Source organism: Eretmochelys imbricata, chromosome 3 (genome assembly GCF_965152235.1).
Source record: "Eretmochelys imbricata isolate rEreImb1 chromosome 3, rEreImb1.hap1, whole genome shotgun sequence".
Classification (NCBI taxonomy): domain Eukaryota; kingdom Metazoa; phylum Chordata; order Testudines; family Cheloniidae; genus Eretmochelys; species Eretmochelys imbricata.
In genome coordinates, this window is record NC_135574.1 from 180,985,858 (window position 1) to 181,003,308 (window position 17,451).

Genomic DNA, 17,451 nt, shown 5'->3' on the forward strand with positions numbered 1-17,451 from the left:
GTGGCAGACTGAGTTCATCCTCTCATGGAACTAACATGAAGCAGGTTTGTGAACAAGGATCACATTGTATTGCAGGGGTGGTGTAACACTGTCATCCCTTTTAAGGAGAAGTGGGGATTGGGTCCTGTCTATTCCAAGACATACCCCTTTAAAGTTCCAGGAGTCTGGAGCAGGTGAGTGGCCTAGGGAATGGCAGAGGCAGATGCTGGAAGAGAAGATTTGGTCCCAGGGTAGTAGTGTCTGAAGACGGGGAAAAACACAGCAGCACCCTGCCATAGGCAGGTTTGAAAAGCCTCATGCTACAATGCATGTGCTCTGGAGTCTGTGTAAACATAACTTAGATCTTTGTCAATCTCTCTTGAATGTATTGCCTTTGCTAATGGGCTGTGGCAGAGTGTATTGATGCCACCCAGAGGCTGGCAGGGCAGGGATTGACCGTGCTACTGTGGCTAGAGGAAGGACTGCATTTTTCTCCCCTCAATATGTGGCTTTGCAAGGATAGACTACCTGTGAAGGGGTTAATTAATCCTGATCCTCAGGCACACTAGCGTGGGATGTGTTGTGGAGGCTCACAGGGTTGAGCGTAGAATGTAAGATATATGTGAAGAAGGATAGAGCGGACAGATGTAGGTGGGAAGTGAGAACAGGGTTTTCCTCTTATTCTCTGGATTTTGGCTGAAATGAGACACACTTTAGACCTTGGTTTGGGCTGTCACAAGAGTCAGAGCATTCTTTACATTTACTCTTCTGTTTTATGATTAAGTTTGTGTAAAAAGGTGTTTAAGCTTCACCTACAAGGGCAAAGTCCTTTCTTGCTCTGACCTGCCTGTCACACAAGGCAAATCATGTGTGAGGGAGGGAAGGGGCAAATACTAATTAATCACCTAACTCCTGTTGGAAATTAGTGTGGGTTAGATGCTTAACTGCCATTTGTGTCTGTGAAATTGTCCCCCAAGGTCAATTAAAGATGGACATTTTACACCTCAGCTGTGTTTAGGATAGTTAGAGTCTTTGACTTATCAAAGAAATATTAGGATGTGGGAAACCTACTGACAGCTGCCCCTGGTGTTAACACCCATTCTTTCCCTCCCCCTCCCCCATTGCACCTTATAATTGCTTGAAAAACAAAGGAATCTAGTCCCAACTCAAGCTCTGTGTTCTCACCATAAGAGTTCCACCTGGTACCTGCTTGAGCAACTATTCAAGCCACAAACAACTGTGAATGAATAGGAGTACTTGTGGTACCTTAGAGACTAACAAATTTATTTGAGCATATGCAACCTAGTTACAGTGCCATTCTCCCTAGCAGACGCAAACTTAGGACCATTCCCTTCCTGGGTTTTAGTTGAATCCAGAACCAACTCTGAGACAACTGCACTATTCTCAACCATTACAGGCTAAAAGGCATGAAGGGAAATATGTTCACAAATATATCCATCACTATCTCTGAGTCCTATGCAACACCATCCAAAAAAGCTCCAGGAACGACTTCTTTATTTTGGTCTGATGAAGACACAAGTTGTGGTTCCTGTTAAATCTTCATTGCCTGTTTCTCTATAGTAGGAACCACATCTGAATGAACAGTATTATTCACCCAAAGTAATGAGCCTTTCCTTGGCACAACAAGAAAAAGGTATTGCCAACAGTGAATAAAGTTGCGGTACAATATCTTAGCTAACTACCCTCAAATATCTACTCTGTCTACTCGGAGTACATTTTATATGCTGCTGGCACTTTTATGAGGCAATGACTAAAGGAATTCTCTCTCTACAAGTAATTTGAAGACAGTGATGTTTATCAAAATCAACAAATAGCCTTTGCCCCCGAGAGCATGCAATATAGAAGGTCTTGGCTGATGACTGATCCATGGGGGAGAAGCAATGCATGTGTCATTAATAGCATGTTAGTGATGAAGATAGTGCCAAAAAGTAAGAATTATTTACTAAAATCAGTAAAAAAAGGATGTGGGCCACTCTGTCCCAAAGTTTTATTTTAAATTTCATTGGTTCAGCCTTCACAACTCTTTTAGTTTCCTCGCTGAACAAGTGCAGCAAATTAAAAAGATCTTGGGGGGTGGGGAGAAGGGGGAAATTGTGTATAAGTTGTTTACTAGGTGAACATTAGTACATTTGTTTCTGTATCACTTATGTGATATAGTGGTTCTGTATCATTTTTTCCATAGCAGTTTGATACAAATAATTTACAAGATAAGCTCAGAAGCTTGATTGATTTATTAAGCAGTAAATCTTAACTCTCTATATTGAAAATGGCATCTCAGTATATGCACCAAAGGCTCTAGTCAACTACAAATGAAATCAGTGGAAAAACTTTCATTGACTTCAGGGAGAATTGGATTTCACCCTAACAGAGGTTTTCTTTGCCATCATTGTGGTATCCCTGACCCAGCAGCATGACTCTTAGCACTACCTGTACTACTGGCAATGTCTTCCTTCACTCCTTTTCCTTTACTGCTTGCCTCTGCAGGATGTAATATACATGTCCTCTAGAAATACTGGTACTTATTTATAGTGCTGAATCAGAGGATTCAAAAAAGACATAAGAACATAGCAACAGCCATACTGGGTCAGACCAAAGGTCCATCAAGCCCAGTATCCTGTCCTCTGACAGTGGCCAATGGCAGGCGCCCCAAAGGTTATCATCAAGTGATCCATGCCCTGTCACCCAATCACAGTTTCTGGCAAACAGAGGCTAGGGACACCATTCCTGCCCATCCTGGCTAATAGCCATTGATGGACCTAGCTTCCATGAATCTATCTAGCTCCTTTTTGAACCCTGTTATAATATTGGCCTTCATAACACCCTCTGGCAAGGAGTTCCAGAGGTTGACAATGCATTGCATGAAAAAATACTTTCTTGTGTTTGTTTTAAACCTGCTACCTATTAATTTCATTTGGTGGTCCCTTGTTCTTGTGTTATGAGAAGGAGTGTCATAAATATAAAGGGAAGGGTAAACCCCTTTGAAATCCCTCCTGGCCAGGGGAAAGCTCCTCTCACCTGTAAAGGGTTAAGAAGCTAAAGGTAACCTCGCTGTCACCTGACCAAAATGACCAATGAGGAGACAAGATACTTTCAAAAGCTGGGAGGAGGGAGAGAAACAAAAGGTTTTGTGTGTCTGTCTATATGCTGGTTTCTGCCAGGGATAGACCAGGAATGGACTCTTAGAACTTTTAGTAAGTAATCTAGCTAGGTATGTGTTAGATTATGATTTCTTTAAATGGCTGAGAAAAGAATTGTGCTGAATAGAATAACTATTTCTGTCTGTGTATCTTTTTTGTAACTTAAGGTTTTGCCTAGAGGGGTTCTCTATGTTTTTGAATCTAATTACCCTGTAAGATATCTACCATCCTGATTTTACAGGGGGGATTTCTTCATTTCTATTTACTTCTATTTTTATTAAAAGTCTTCTTGTAAGAAACTGAATGCTTTTTCATTGTTCTCAGATCCAAGGGTTTGGGTCTGTGGTCACCTATGCAAATTGGTGAGGCTTTTTATCCAACATTTCCCAGGAAAGGGGGGGTGCAAGTGTTGGGAGGATTGTTCATTGTTCTTAAGATCCAAGGGTCTGGGTCTGTAGTCACCTAGGCAAATTGGTGAGGCTTTTTACCAAACCTTGTCCAGGAAGTGGGGTGCAAGGTTTTGGGAAGTATTTTGGGGGGAAGGACGCATCCAAACAGCTCTTCCCCAGTAACCAGTATTAGTTTGGTGGTGGTAGCGGCCAGTCCAAGGACAACGGGTGGAATATTTTGTACCTTGGGGAAGTTTTGACCTAAGCTGGTAAAGATAAGCTTAGGAGGTTTTTCATGCAGGTCCCCACATCTGTACCCTAGAGTTCAGAGTGGGGGAGGAACCTTGACAAGAAGTAAATAACACTTCCGTATTTACTTTCTCTATATCACTCATGATTTTATAGACCTCTATCATATCCCCCCTTAGTCGCTTCTTTTTCAAGCTGAAAAGTCCCAGTCTTATTAATCTCTCCTCATACTGAAGCCGTTCTATACCCCTAATCATTTTTGTTGCCCTTTCCTGAATCTTTTCCAATTCCAATATATCTTTTTTGAGATGGAGCGACCACATCTGCACACAGTATTCAAGGTGTGGTAGTACCATGGATTTATATAGAGGCAATATGATATTTTCTGTCTTATCTGTCCTTTTCTTGATGATTCCCAACATTCTGTTAATTTTTTTGACTGCCGCTGTACATTGAGTGGATGATTTCAGAGAACTATCCACAATGACTCCAAGATCTCTTTCTTGAGTGGTAACAGCTAATTTAGACCCCATCATTATATATGTATAGTTAGGATTATGTTTTCCAATGTGCATTGCTTTGCATTTATCAACATTAAATTTCATTTGCCATTTTGTTGCCCAGTCACACAGTTTTGTGAGATCCTTTTGTAGTTCTTCGCAGGCTGTCTGGGACTTAACTATCTTGAACATGGAAATGACCATGCTGCTAAATGTTTGACCAAGAATGAAGATGCCTCTATAATATTGACTTTTATAATAGAAATGGAAGGAGAATTATGAGGTTGAGGAATATTTTCTCCTACTTATAGACCTCTTCCTCCAAGCATGCCTGGATAACACAAAAGGAATCCTCTGTTTTTTCTACCCTTTGCCTCTTTCTTTTCTTCCTTTGCTACTTCTCTGTCCTTATTTGTCCTTTCCAGATATGTTACTTTGAATTCTTTTTTTTTTAATTAAAAATGTCAAGATGAATTTGAAGACAGTACAGGAGTATATATGAAAAAATCAAAATAATTCTAGGAGGAAAACAAATTCTGAAAAAAAAAAAAGAAACCTTTTGCTCCAGATAAATTATGGTGGTTAACTTTGTAACTTAATAGACAATTTATCTCTTTTGTGGTTTTTTTCCAGATGTTAAAAAAGAAAGAAAGAAAATAATTGGACATGAAGTTGGTTAATTATAGGCAACCCATGAAGCACTCTAACATTTGTACTAGTAATAGGGTTTACTTTGGGTAGGCTGCAGCCTGTAGAAGGTGTCCAGCTCTCTTACCATTGAACAGATAAGTCATTCCCTCCAGTGAGGACAGTAGTTCACATAGACAATATGCAGACAAATAAACAGACACAAATTTAGAGCCTGTTCCTCCAAGTGCTTAGATCATGTAACTCACATTGAAGTCTGTGGGAGTTACCTGTATAGGGAGCATGCAGGAGGAAGGCCCATAATGTGTGATCATATGTAGACAGAGATATTCAGCATGAATGTCTTGTGTATAGAGTTTACAATTCACTGTAAACAAGAGAAAAGCAGGTGTAAGAGAGTTTGGAGCATGGTCTGCTGATTCCGCTTTCAGTAGACAAAGGGCTAAATTCTCCTCTGACTTACTCGTCCTGTAACCCCCAATGGTGTTTACTGCATATACTTGATTTCTACTTAGCAACACTCAGAGATTCTGCCTTATTTTCATTTTCTGATGGATTGAATTATGTAGAGAATCTAATTGTCCCTTGTGAATGTGGAATTAAAGCCTTCATGGAAAATAAAGAGGGTGTGTGTGTGCTATGACAGTGGCTCTCTCTTTTTCAGTGGAAGATGTGAACAAGTCACAAAGAAACAACAAAAATGCTTTTTTTCAAAAATTTAGTGCTAGATTATATCCAAACAATACAACTTTTAGTAGAGAGTAAGACATCATTGTGCCACTACAAGAGCATAACATCAACAAATTACAACTCCTGGATCTTATATAATGACATGTCAGCTCTCCTGGCCCCTAGGGCATTGAGGGGCGAAGCAAGATTTTCCCTTCTCCTTCATAGAATCATAGAAGATTAAGGTTGGAAGAGACCTCAGAAGGTCATCTAGAAGAAGCCCCTGCTCAAAGTAGGATCAACACCAACTAAATCATCCCATCCAGGGCTTTGTCAAGCTGGGCCTTAAAAACCTCTAATGATAGAGATTCTACCACCTCCCTAGGTAACCCATTCCAGTACTTCACCACCCTCCTAGTGAAACAGTGTTTCCTAATATCCAACCTAGACCTTGGCCACTGCATCTTGAGACCATTGCTCCTTGCTATGTCATTTGCCACCACTGAGAACAACCGAGCTCCATCCTCTTTGGAACCCCTCTTCAGGTAGTTGAAGGCTGCTATCAAATGCCCCCTCACTCTTCTCTTCTGCAGACTAAATAAGCCCAGTTTCCTCAGCCTCTCCTCGTACGGCATGTGCCCCAGCCCCCTGATCATTTTCATTCCCTCCACTGGACTCTCCAATTTATCCACATCCTTTCTGTAGTAGAGGGCCCAAAACTAGACACAATATTCCAGATGTGGCTTCACCAGTGCCAAATAGAGGGGAATAATCACTTCCCTCGATCTGCTGGCAATGCTCTTACTAATGCAGCCCAATATCTGCTTAGCCTTCCTGGCAACAAGGGCACACTGCTGACTTATATCCAGCTTCTCATCCACTGTAATCCCCAGGTCCTTTTTTGCAGAACTGCCATTTAGCCAGTGGGTCCCCAGCCTGTAGCGGTGCATGGGATTCTTCCATCCCAAGTGCAGGACTCTGCACTTGTCCTTGTTGAACCTCATCAGATTTCTTTTGGCTCAATCCTCCAATTTGTCTAGGTCCCTCTGGACGCTATCCCTACCCTCCAGCATATCTACCTCTCTCCCCAGCTTCGTGTCATCTGCTTGCTGAGGGTGCAATCCATTCTATCATCCAGATCATTAATAAAGATGTTGAACAAAACTGGCCCCAGGGAAAGAAGGCGGGGGGAGAGGAGGGAGAGTGACCATACAGTGCCCCTTACTCTTTTGTGCCCAAACTGAAGCTTCAGGTGGCCTACATGGGCATGAGGGGAGTTATACATTTCCCCTCTGATCCTGTCTGAGCATATAATCTTGAGTCAAAATGTAGCCCATAAAGCTAGTCAAAAATTACCCATCTCAACTATTTTTGATAGCAAATGGCCTTTTTTTCTAAAGAAAAAAAGCAATTTCTTTTAAAAATGTTTCTTCCATAGAAAACCAAAAACAACAAATTTCTGGAAAATTTTATTTCCCCTTTTCTTTCCCTTTCTGCACATCTTCTTCCCCTTTTTGACAGCAGAAAAGACAGGGATGGGTGCAAAATCCCAAAGGCCAAAAAAGCCTTCAGTTTTTGTTTTTTGAGAGCAGATTTTTTTTCACATGTTGGTTTAATGAAAACATATCAGGGAATTAAAAAATCCAAGAATTCCCCAAAACAGTCTTTTTTTTTAACCAGCTCTTCCTTTAGTAAATATTTTACTTTTATTTTCCATCAGTTTTGTCAGTGATTAGAAATATTTTGCCTAGTTAGTATAGTGCAGTGGTTCCCAAACTTGTTCCGCCACTTGTGCAAGGAAAGCCACTGGCAGGCTGGGCCGGTTTGTTTACCTGCCACATCCGCAGGTTCGGCCAATTGCGGCTCCCAGTGGCCGTGGTTCGCTGCTCCAGGCCAATGGGAGCTGCTGGAAGCAGCGGCCAGTATGTCCCTTGGCCCGCGCCAGCAGGTAAACAAACTGGCCTGGCCCGCCAGGGGCTTTCCCTGCACAAGTGGCAGAACAAGTTTGGGAACCACTGTTCTAGTGCTCAAGCAGAGATGTCACATTTTTCTCCAAATTAATTGTATCTGTGGTAGTGTCTGGTTTATGAACTCATCACTGGCTATCAAGTTCAATGGACTGGATTCTTTCCAGCAGCTGTTTTTTATTTAGTTAGTTTTGGTTGTTTGTCTTGTGCTTCTTTAAGTAGTTGAGCATAGCTTTCTGCTGTTCTGAGAGTTTCTCAAGCATATAGGAAATAATGTTCAGTGATTTGAAACCTGCTGCTGCAGCTGATAAATTGTCCTACTCGTGCAGCTTAGTCAGGATATTTACTGAGCCTGGAAAGAGTTGCCTATGGTTGCCACAGATTTTTTTTCATCTCATCACAAACATATTTCCAATGTTCCAGTTTATGCTGGAAGTCACCAATGAGCAAAGTAAGCAGTTTGCTAAGTATGACATCTTTTACAATGCTAAGTATGGTATATTTTACAAAACACATTATATGCTATTACGATGGTCCTATTTTTTTTAGAAGATTAATCATGGCTAGGAAGCTGTAAACCATAAACTATTTCACCAGAAACATACACATCACGCTATGTATATTCATGTTTCTGTGGGTCTTATGGTTAACTAAGGGAGAATCTTGTTGATGACTTCCAACACATATTTACAGGAGTAATCTGAGCTTCTCTTCTTATAATGCTGCTATGACCTTGCATTGTAATAGTTATTCACCATAATTGGCCCTTGAATACATGGCTTCATGGAACAGTGGACTGCCTTGCCTAAGAAACAGGTCTAGGAATTATTGGGATATCATCATATTGAATCAATATCTCTAAAGGTTTTAATGAATCAAAAGAATCTGGAAGGTTCTGCATGGAAAATGTAAACTTCTTTAGGTTTTATAGTAGAGTGGACAAGAATGTGAAATGAAAGAGGATGAAATTAATCTTTGTGCTATAGCTCTAGTATTTTGTTGACTTTCTTTTACCTTTCTGAATCTTCCCACTTTCAAGTCTACCATAATAAATTCAGAGAAATTATATCTATGTCAGACAACCATTGACAGATCAGTAGTTCAGAAAAATTCTTAGGGTTTGATTTTCACTGTGTTTCACATGAGAAAAAGAAGGAACATTTTTATTATCTGCATTATTTCCAATGCAATGGACTGAAAATGTACCAATTCCAGTCCTACTAAGGAAATAATTATGCCCTATTTGTGGGAATGCAGGAATTGCTACCGGCAGATCAGACCACTATTCTGTTCTATCTGATGTCCTACCTTCAAGAGTTGACAATAGCTAATGCTCCAGAGGAAACCATTGTTGACTCTTCAGATCACGTAGCCATTTGAGATGGGCAGAGAATTCCTTCTTGAACCCCAGCAGGCAACAAGCCTATGTTCTGAAGCATGAGATTTAATTATTCTTTTCTTAGTATACATTGCTATAGATATTGCTAATGTGTGGACTGGATGACTCAAAGGAGTAGTAATATGATACAAAGTACTTAATCTCTAGCTCACTGGTTCATGTCCAATTCAGGTTGACAGGCTGGTCCATAGTGACTAAAATTGTTAGTGTCTGAAAGACATTTGGTGGCCTGTGGGAAATGAATTGGTGGTCTCAGTCCAATTCCCTATAGACAATCTAACAATCACCATTACTGGCATTAATTGGCTACCTTACTGTCAGTCTCAGCAGAGACCAAAATTTAAACGGGAATCAAAACTGAACTACTCTCAGCCCTATATATAATCCTTCCATGTAAGGGCCAAGACACTTTGCTGAAGCATTCCCTAGAACCTTTTGTATAAGATATAGGATTTCAAGTCTCAAGGACTTCCATATAAAGAAGCACTACAGTGTCCTCCAGCTGTGGTCAAAACCACTATATTTTACACTAGTAATACAGGTGTACTTCAGTGTGTATAATATTGTGGTATTCTTATAAGATCCCTGAAACTCAATACCTTTCACTAGCACATGGTGTTATGTTATTTGGTTGGTTGGTTTTGAAACAGTCATAAATTATCTAGCTCCTTTTCATACCTGGTCATATACTTAAGGCCAGAATATCCAGTATGATCTTTGCACTTTGTGATGTTCAGAAAGTTTGGCCATAATTGGCTAGTGGAGAATTTCCCTTGTGGAGAGGAACTCTCTGGTGGTGTAAACCTGTTGGGGCAGTTCCTGTGCTAGACATACTACCCTCAATGCCAGTGTAAGGAGAATGGAAGGACAGGAAGAGGATCCTGGTAGAATGTGTCTCTACTACAACAAACCTTCACTGGTATATGGTCTTTCCTGTGATTAACTTGTGTTGGCCAGCACAGCAAGTCTTCATTTCCCTGAGCCAAGTGGAGCCTAGATACAGGAGGTAATTGAGGCCTCTGACTCTATCTTTGTGAAGGTTTGTGTTAATCACAGTTAACTCAAGTGATTAACACAAAACAAATTAACTAGATTTTAAAAAATAGTTGTGATTAATCACAGTTTTAATCACAGTGTTAAACCATAATAGAATACAAATTTAATTTTATAAACATTTTGGATATTTTTCTATATTTTCAAATATATTGATTTCAATTATAACACAGTTATAAGTGTAGAGTGCTCACTTTGTATTTTTTTATTACACATATTTGCACTTTAAAAAAATAAACAAAAAAATAGTATTTTTCAATTCACCTCATACAAGTACTGTAGTGCAATCTCTTTATCGTGAAAGTGCAACCTACAAATGTAGAACTTTTTTGTTACACAACTGCACTAAAAAACAAAACAATGTAAAACTTTAGAGTCTACAAGTCCACTCAGTCCTACTTCTTGTTCAGCCTATTGCTTAGACAAACAAGTTTGTTTACATTTACAGGAGATAATGCTACCTGCTTTGTATGTACAATGCCACCTGAAACTGAGATCAGGCATTCACATGGCACTGTTGTAGCCGGCGATGCATGATATTTTCGTGCAAGATATGCTAACCATTTGTATGCCCCTTCATACTTCTACTTGTAAGCTCTAAAGTGTGAATGCTCACAGAGCCACTCATGAAATCACACAGAGAAAGACACCAGCCAAATCCCCCCAGCTCCCAGCCTTGTACATCAGGAATATACCATCTTGCAGTGCTCAAGACCCTTTCTTGAGCAATGCAAATTTATTAATTGGTTTACTACTTCATTATTGGAAAGTGGATATACAGCAGCCTTTGTAAACCTGAGCAAATTTACCAAGCTTTTCAGGCAAACTCACATGTAAAGGTAAACGAGATTATTGATTACAAAAGATAGATTTTAAGTGATTATAAGTGATAGGCAAAAAGCCAGAGATAGTTACCAAAGAAAACAAAATAAGCGCACAATCTAAATCCTAAACCTGTAAGACACTAGGCAGTATTTAGATCAAGCAGTTTTCTCACCCCACTGGATGTTACAGTTCATAACAAACTGGTTTCACCCTTGAAACCTGGGCCAATCTTCACTGTTGGAGTATTCAGTCTTCTGAGTGTTCTTGTTGCTTGCAGCATTGGTGGGGGGAGGAGAAAAGGACAAGCATGGGGCCACTGTGTTCTTTTTTATACTCTTAGTCCATGTGCTTGGAGAACACAAGTCCAGGCATGTCTGGTGGGCTTTGCTGAGTCCAAGGTGAAGAAACACCCCCGTGTGTCTCCTGTGAGTGAGTCATTAAACTGCAACTCCTCTGCTGGACAATGGCTAGTGATGTCTGTTCAGCACCCACCTGAGCATTGGTTACTTCCTTTGTTGTTGTCTCTGGATAGCTAATACCTGGGTGCTTCCCAAACCCACAATGTATTTTAGTGAAAACCATTCAACACAATTCTTATAATTTTATATGCAATAATGATACGCATATTTAGATGGAACAATGGGTTTCAGCTGATCATAACCTTTCCACTGATACCTTACATGGCCAGCTTTATATGCAATATCACAATTATATACAGATGAGGAATGTGAGAGTTACAGGGTGCTCACCCAAGGGAAAGAGTGTCACAGAAGTATTGTACAGTAGTTAGGATACTAACCTAGGATTCTGGAGACCCAAATTCAATTGCATGTTCTATCACAGACTTCCTGTGTGACATTAGGCTAGATACTCAAAGGTATTTAGGCTCCTAAGTCCCACTAAAGTTAATGGTAGTTAGGAGCCTAAATACTTTGAGGATCTGGGCCTATGTTCCTCATCTGTAAAATGGACACTTCCCTACCTCACAGGGGTGTTGTGAGGATAAATACATTAAACACTCAGAGATGCTCAGATACTATGGTGGTGAGGTCATGTAAGTACCTAAGAGTTTTATTAACTAATTATAAAACAGTGAGTAGTATTGGGGTATCAGCTTGTTGGGACCAAGAACCTGTCTTATTCTACTTATCCTATGGCACAGAATACAAAATAATCATATAGTATGGTGGCATTGTACTTGTAGCCACTTGAAACAGACAAATATTGCATCCTGTTTTATCTTTCATTGAGATGTCAGAAAGTCTAAAAATCTATTCACATGAAGGTAACATCAAACCAGCAGTCTATGCTTGTTTTCTTTATTTTGATTTTAAAAGATGATTATAAAAGACTCTAGGGAGCCTTAAAACATAACTGGTACTGGAAAAAAAAATAAAGTAAAAACCCCACAGCATTAAAATTTTTCAATTGGGAAGTCTGGAAGTCAGCCTCTTACAAAAAAGCTCCTTTCCACCCCTTCATTATTGTTGGAAGCATACCTTACGCCCTCTCCAAGCTCCCCAGTCATGTGTGTCTTTTGCAACATGCTTGGAAGATCACCAAAATCAGGCTATTTTGGACCAAAGTGGGAGCAAGTTCCAGCATCTCAATACTCTCACTCAGAATGTAGTGATGGTGTCTCCCCACAAAATATGTGACAAAACACAAAATACAGACTAGGGATCAATTGGCTCGGCAGCAGTGCTGCAGAAAAGGACCTAGGGGTTACAGTGGACGAGAAGCTGGATATGAGTCAACAGTGTGCCCTTGTTGCCAAGAAGGCTAATGGGATTTTGGGCTGTATAACTAGAGGCATTGCCAGCAGATCAAGGGATGTGATCATTCCCCTCTATTCGACATTGGTGAGGCCTCATCTGGAGTACAGCTTCCAGTTTTGGGCCCCACGCTACAAGAAAGATATGGAAAAATGGGAAAGTGTCCAGTGGAGGGCAACAAAAATAATTAGGGGACTGGAACACATGACTTATGAGGAGAGGCTGAGGGAACTGGGATTGTTTAGTCTGCAGAAGAGAAGAATGAGGGGGGATTTGATAGCTGCTTTCAACTAGCTGAAAGGGGGTTCCAAAGAGGATGGATCTTCACTGTTCTCGGTGGTAGCAGATGACAGAACAAGGAGTAATGGTCTCAAGTTGCAGTGGGGGAGGTTTAGATTGGATATTAGGAAAAAACTTTTTCACTAGGAGGGTGGTGAAACACTGGAATGTGTTACCTAGGGAGGTGGTGGAATCTCCTTCCTTAGAGGTTTTTAAGGTCAGGCTTGAGAAAGCCCTGGCTGGGATGATTTAATTGGGGATTGGTCTTGCTTTGAGCAGGGGGTTGGACTAGATGACCTCCTGAGGTCCCTTGAAACCCTGATATTCTATGATTCTATGTTATTTAGAAAGAGAAGGCCAGATATTTAAGCAAACCAAAAGACCTACTAGCTCTCTTTTCTATGACTAATATTTACTTCTGTTTAACAGGTGATTTGTATATTGGAGGAGTGGCGAAAGAAATGTATAAATCCTTACCAAAACTGGTGCATGCAAAGGAGGGATTTCAAGGTTGCCTTGCATCAGTTGACTTAAATGGACGTCTGCCTGATCTGATCTCGGATGCCCTGTTTTGCAACGGGCAAATAGAAAGAGGATGTGAAGGTACTGAACATCATAATAGTTTCATCATACGTACTTCCAATATAAAGCAGATATTCTTATATCTCATTGTGCAAGTGTTAGACCCATCTGCTGAGTCCTGTTTATTTGTACTGTCTATATGGTGGGTTTATATTTTACCTGTGTAATTAGCGTTGTGCCTCAGTTGTAGTATAACTTGTGCACACTATTAATGAGGGTAGATGCCCACGAGGAGAAATGTATACCTACTCAACAAAGCACAAACTAACCTGAGAACGCTAATTTACCTCTTGAATATAATCTGTAGATTCTGCTCCTCTTTAGTGACAAGCTGGTTTTCATGTCTTTTGTTTGTTTGTGACATATTTTATTTAATCATGGTAACAGTAACAATTAGCTTCTATATAATACTTAGACATTAGCTAATGAATAAGCAGTATCCCAGTGTCTGCCCTGTATTATGCAACCTGCTTCGATTATGATTTTTTGGTTGTAAATCTTCCTATCCATTGAAGTTAATAAGGCCAAACTGTGCTCTGTCACACACTGTACAGCTTTAGTGGCTCCAGTGGAATAGTGTGGGATGCAAGTTAGGACCGAATTAGGCCCCAAAAGATTTATTTGAATATGAAAGCAAGGATTTTGCCCTGGATGATTACAGTTTTGGTTATGAGGGCAGATGGGCTATAAAATGTGGATTTTGATTTCAAGGAGTCAGTAGCACTAGGGTGTTCATGTTTAAGGGTTTGTCTACGGTCTATCTCTAATTCCTCCAGTAGCTTCATTCCACAGAGTTTTCACTTTTATATATTAGTTTAAATCAATTCTCTGTCCCTACATACACTTTATTCACATCATTCTGAATTTAGCAGCTGTCTTCCAGTACATTACTTTCACTAAAGTACCATTCTGCTTTGAAAAGTGACTACAAAAATGGCATTGTGGTGTTCCATGTTAATATTCTCTCAATGACTTTCAGATCAAGAAAATGTTTGGGTTTTTTCATGATCTGCTTAAGCTTAATTCATTCTTTCTATCTCTGGCCGAGTGAGTCTCTCATTATTTAGCCACACTGACATAGCTTCAACATTGGGCCAGAGAGAGAGAGAGAGTAAGCATGAGAATAACTCTGTATCACGGGGGTTAGAGCACTCCCTTGGGAGATCCAGGATCTAAGTCCCCTGCTCCGATGACCTTTTAAAATTATTGATGCAAAGTGGACCAGCTTCAACAGGAGAGAATGAAAGAGCTCCCCTTTCCACATCAGATTATCCCCTAGCCCAGCTGTTGGGGCACCCACCTGAGAGATGGCAGATCTCTTTTCCCACTCAGATGGAGAGGGGATCTACCTGGTGAGTATCCTATCCACTAGCCTCAAAATTATAAGGGAGGTTCTTCTTCTGGCTTCTTGCTGAAATAGTATATGTGCCTACCACCCAGAGAGGGTTTGCAGCTGAGATTCCCAAGTAGAGGGAAACACCTGCCTGCAGCATGGACTTAAGCACCTATCTCTGAGAGATGGGTGAGGCTTAGCACAGACACCACAGTTTGTCATCTCCCATTAGTTCTCTTAAGTGAGGAGCTTCATAGCATGCTGACTTTGGGGAATCCCATTTGAAGGCAACTGTCTTTCCCCGTTTGTTGTATAGAGAGCCGGGGCACTGCTCTCAGGCTTTGTGAATCCCATTGATTTTATAGGTGCTTAAAAAATCTTGTGAACTGAGGCGCAGTTCACGATCCAAGCTAGTGGAACACCGCCTTCCAGGTACTTTCCCCTAGTCCTGGGCCTCCTAATTACTCCCCTCACTTTTCTGCCTAACTATGATGCTTACTGGTCTTTTATCTGAGAACCAGGTTACCTTCAGGCTGTTATCTGATCCCTGGTCTTAAAGCCGTCCCCTGAGATCCAGCTTAATTAGTCATGGGGCTGAGCCCACCTCCCTTAGAGGGCCATCCTATCCTGTGTCCTTGTGGAGAATTCCCATTAAGAATCAGCAGGAAGTCAATTTTACCTTCAGTGATGGTTTTGGTTAATGGGCTTGATCCAAAGCTCATTAAAGTCAATGGGAGTCTCTTCATAATTACTAAGGGCTTTAGATCCAGACAAAAGTAAGCTAGTAAGATTGGGCCATTAACAGCATCATGAGTAGCTTAAAATCGGGAGATTCCTTATAATATTGAGAGAGTTGGCAACAGTGTTAGTACGTGTGTGAGGGGTGCAATAAAGACAATGATAAGCACCATAGAAGAGCCCATGAATAAAATACATATTAATTTTAATTTAATATGTACTAGAAATAATGCAGCATGCCAAAATATATATTTTAAAATAATAAAAATAAGAAAAAGAATGTAAGAAATTAAAATCTTTGAATATGATTTCGCTAGAGTCACCATATAGACAACTAAACATTCATTGATTACCTTGATTGCTATCTATTCCATTCCTTCACAGAGACAAGGTGGGGGAGGTAATATGTTTTATTGAACCAACTTCTGTTGGTAATAGAGAGAAGATCTGGAGCCACACAGGCCTTCTATCGGTCTGGGAAAGAAATGAAGAAGAGCTGTGTGTATCTCAAAACTTGTCTGCCTCACCAACAGAAGTTGGTCCAATAAAATGTATTACTTTACCCACCTTGTCTCTCTAATATCCTGGGACTGACATGCCTACCATTCCTTCACATTCATTCCTAAACTAAAATAACCCTAACCACCCATTTATGTACATAGACTGTATAAAAGAGATGAACAGTCGGTAAAGAAGTCATCAGAATAATGAAAACACCACTGATTATTTAACCTAGTTTATTGTCATATAAAATGAGAGATAATCAGACAGGAGTAGCCTACGTTTACTTACCTGAGCATAAGTATTAATAGCAAGCTCTTATCCATATCCAGGTCAATAAAATATAGTCCAGTTTAAACATGTAATGTCAATAGCATTTTTAATAGGACTGTCAATTAATTGCAGTTAGCTCAAGTGATTAACTCAAAACAAATTAACTCAATTTAAAAAATTGATTGGGATTAATCATAGTGTTAATCACACTGTTAAACAATAATAGAATACCAAATTAAATTTATTATAAATATTTTTGGATTTTTTTTTACATTTTCAAATATATTGATTTCAATTACAACACAGAATGCAAAGTGTACAGGGCTCACTTTATATTTTTATTTTTAATATGAATATTTGCACTGTAAAAATAAACAAAAAAATAGTACTTTTCAATTCACCTTATATAAGTACTATAGTATAATCTCTTTATCATGAAAGTGCAACTTACAAATTTAGATGTTTTTGTTACAGAACTGCACTCAAAACCAAATTAATGTAAAACTTTAGCGCCTACAAGTTCACTCAGTCCTACTTCTTGTTCAGCCAATTACTAAGACAAACAAGCATTATCTCCTGTAAAATGCTGCCTGATTCTTATTTACAATCTCATCTGAAAGGGAGAACAGGCATTTGCATGGCACTTTTGTAGCTGGCATTGCAAGCTATTTATCTGCCAGATATGCTAAGCATTCGCGTACCCCTTCATGCTTTGGCCACCATTCTAGAGGACATGCTTCCATGCTGATGACACTTGTTTAAAAATAATGTGTTAATTAAATTTGTGACTGAATTCCTGGGGTGTGGGGAGAATTGTATGTCTCTTGCCTGTGGTTTTAGCCACATTCTGCCATATATTTTGTGCTATGACAGTCTTGAATGATGACCCAGCACATGTTGTTCAATCTAAGAATACTTTCACTGCAGATTTGACAAAACATAAAGAAGGTACTAATGTGAGATTTCTAAAGATAGCTACGGCACTCAGCACAAGGTTTAAGAATCTGAAGTGCCTTCCAAAATATGAGCAGGGCAAGGTGTGGAATATGCTGTCAGAAGTCTTAAAAGAGCAAGACTCCAATTTGGAAACTACAGAATCCAAACCACCAAAAAAAAAAAAGAAAATCAACCTTC

The 17,451-nt window shown here is 39.8% G+C and overlaps 1 protein-coding gene across 24 annotated transcripts in view; it reads left to right on the forward strand.

Annotated features, from left to right (window-relative positions):
- Positions 1-17,451, forward strand: part of NRXN1 (neurexin 1) — a 1,233,750-nt gene that overhangs the window by 652,730 nt on the left and 563,569 nt on the right. For all 24 annotated transcript variants that reach the window (XM_077811984.1, XM_077811986.1, XM_077812000.1 and 21 more), the window contains one exon: positions 13,320-13,493. In XM_077811984.1, coding sequence (XP_077668110.1) covers positions 13,320-13,493 — 174 coding nt within the window. The remainder of the gene's footprint in view (positions 1-13,319; positions 13,494-17,451) is intronic.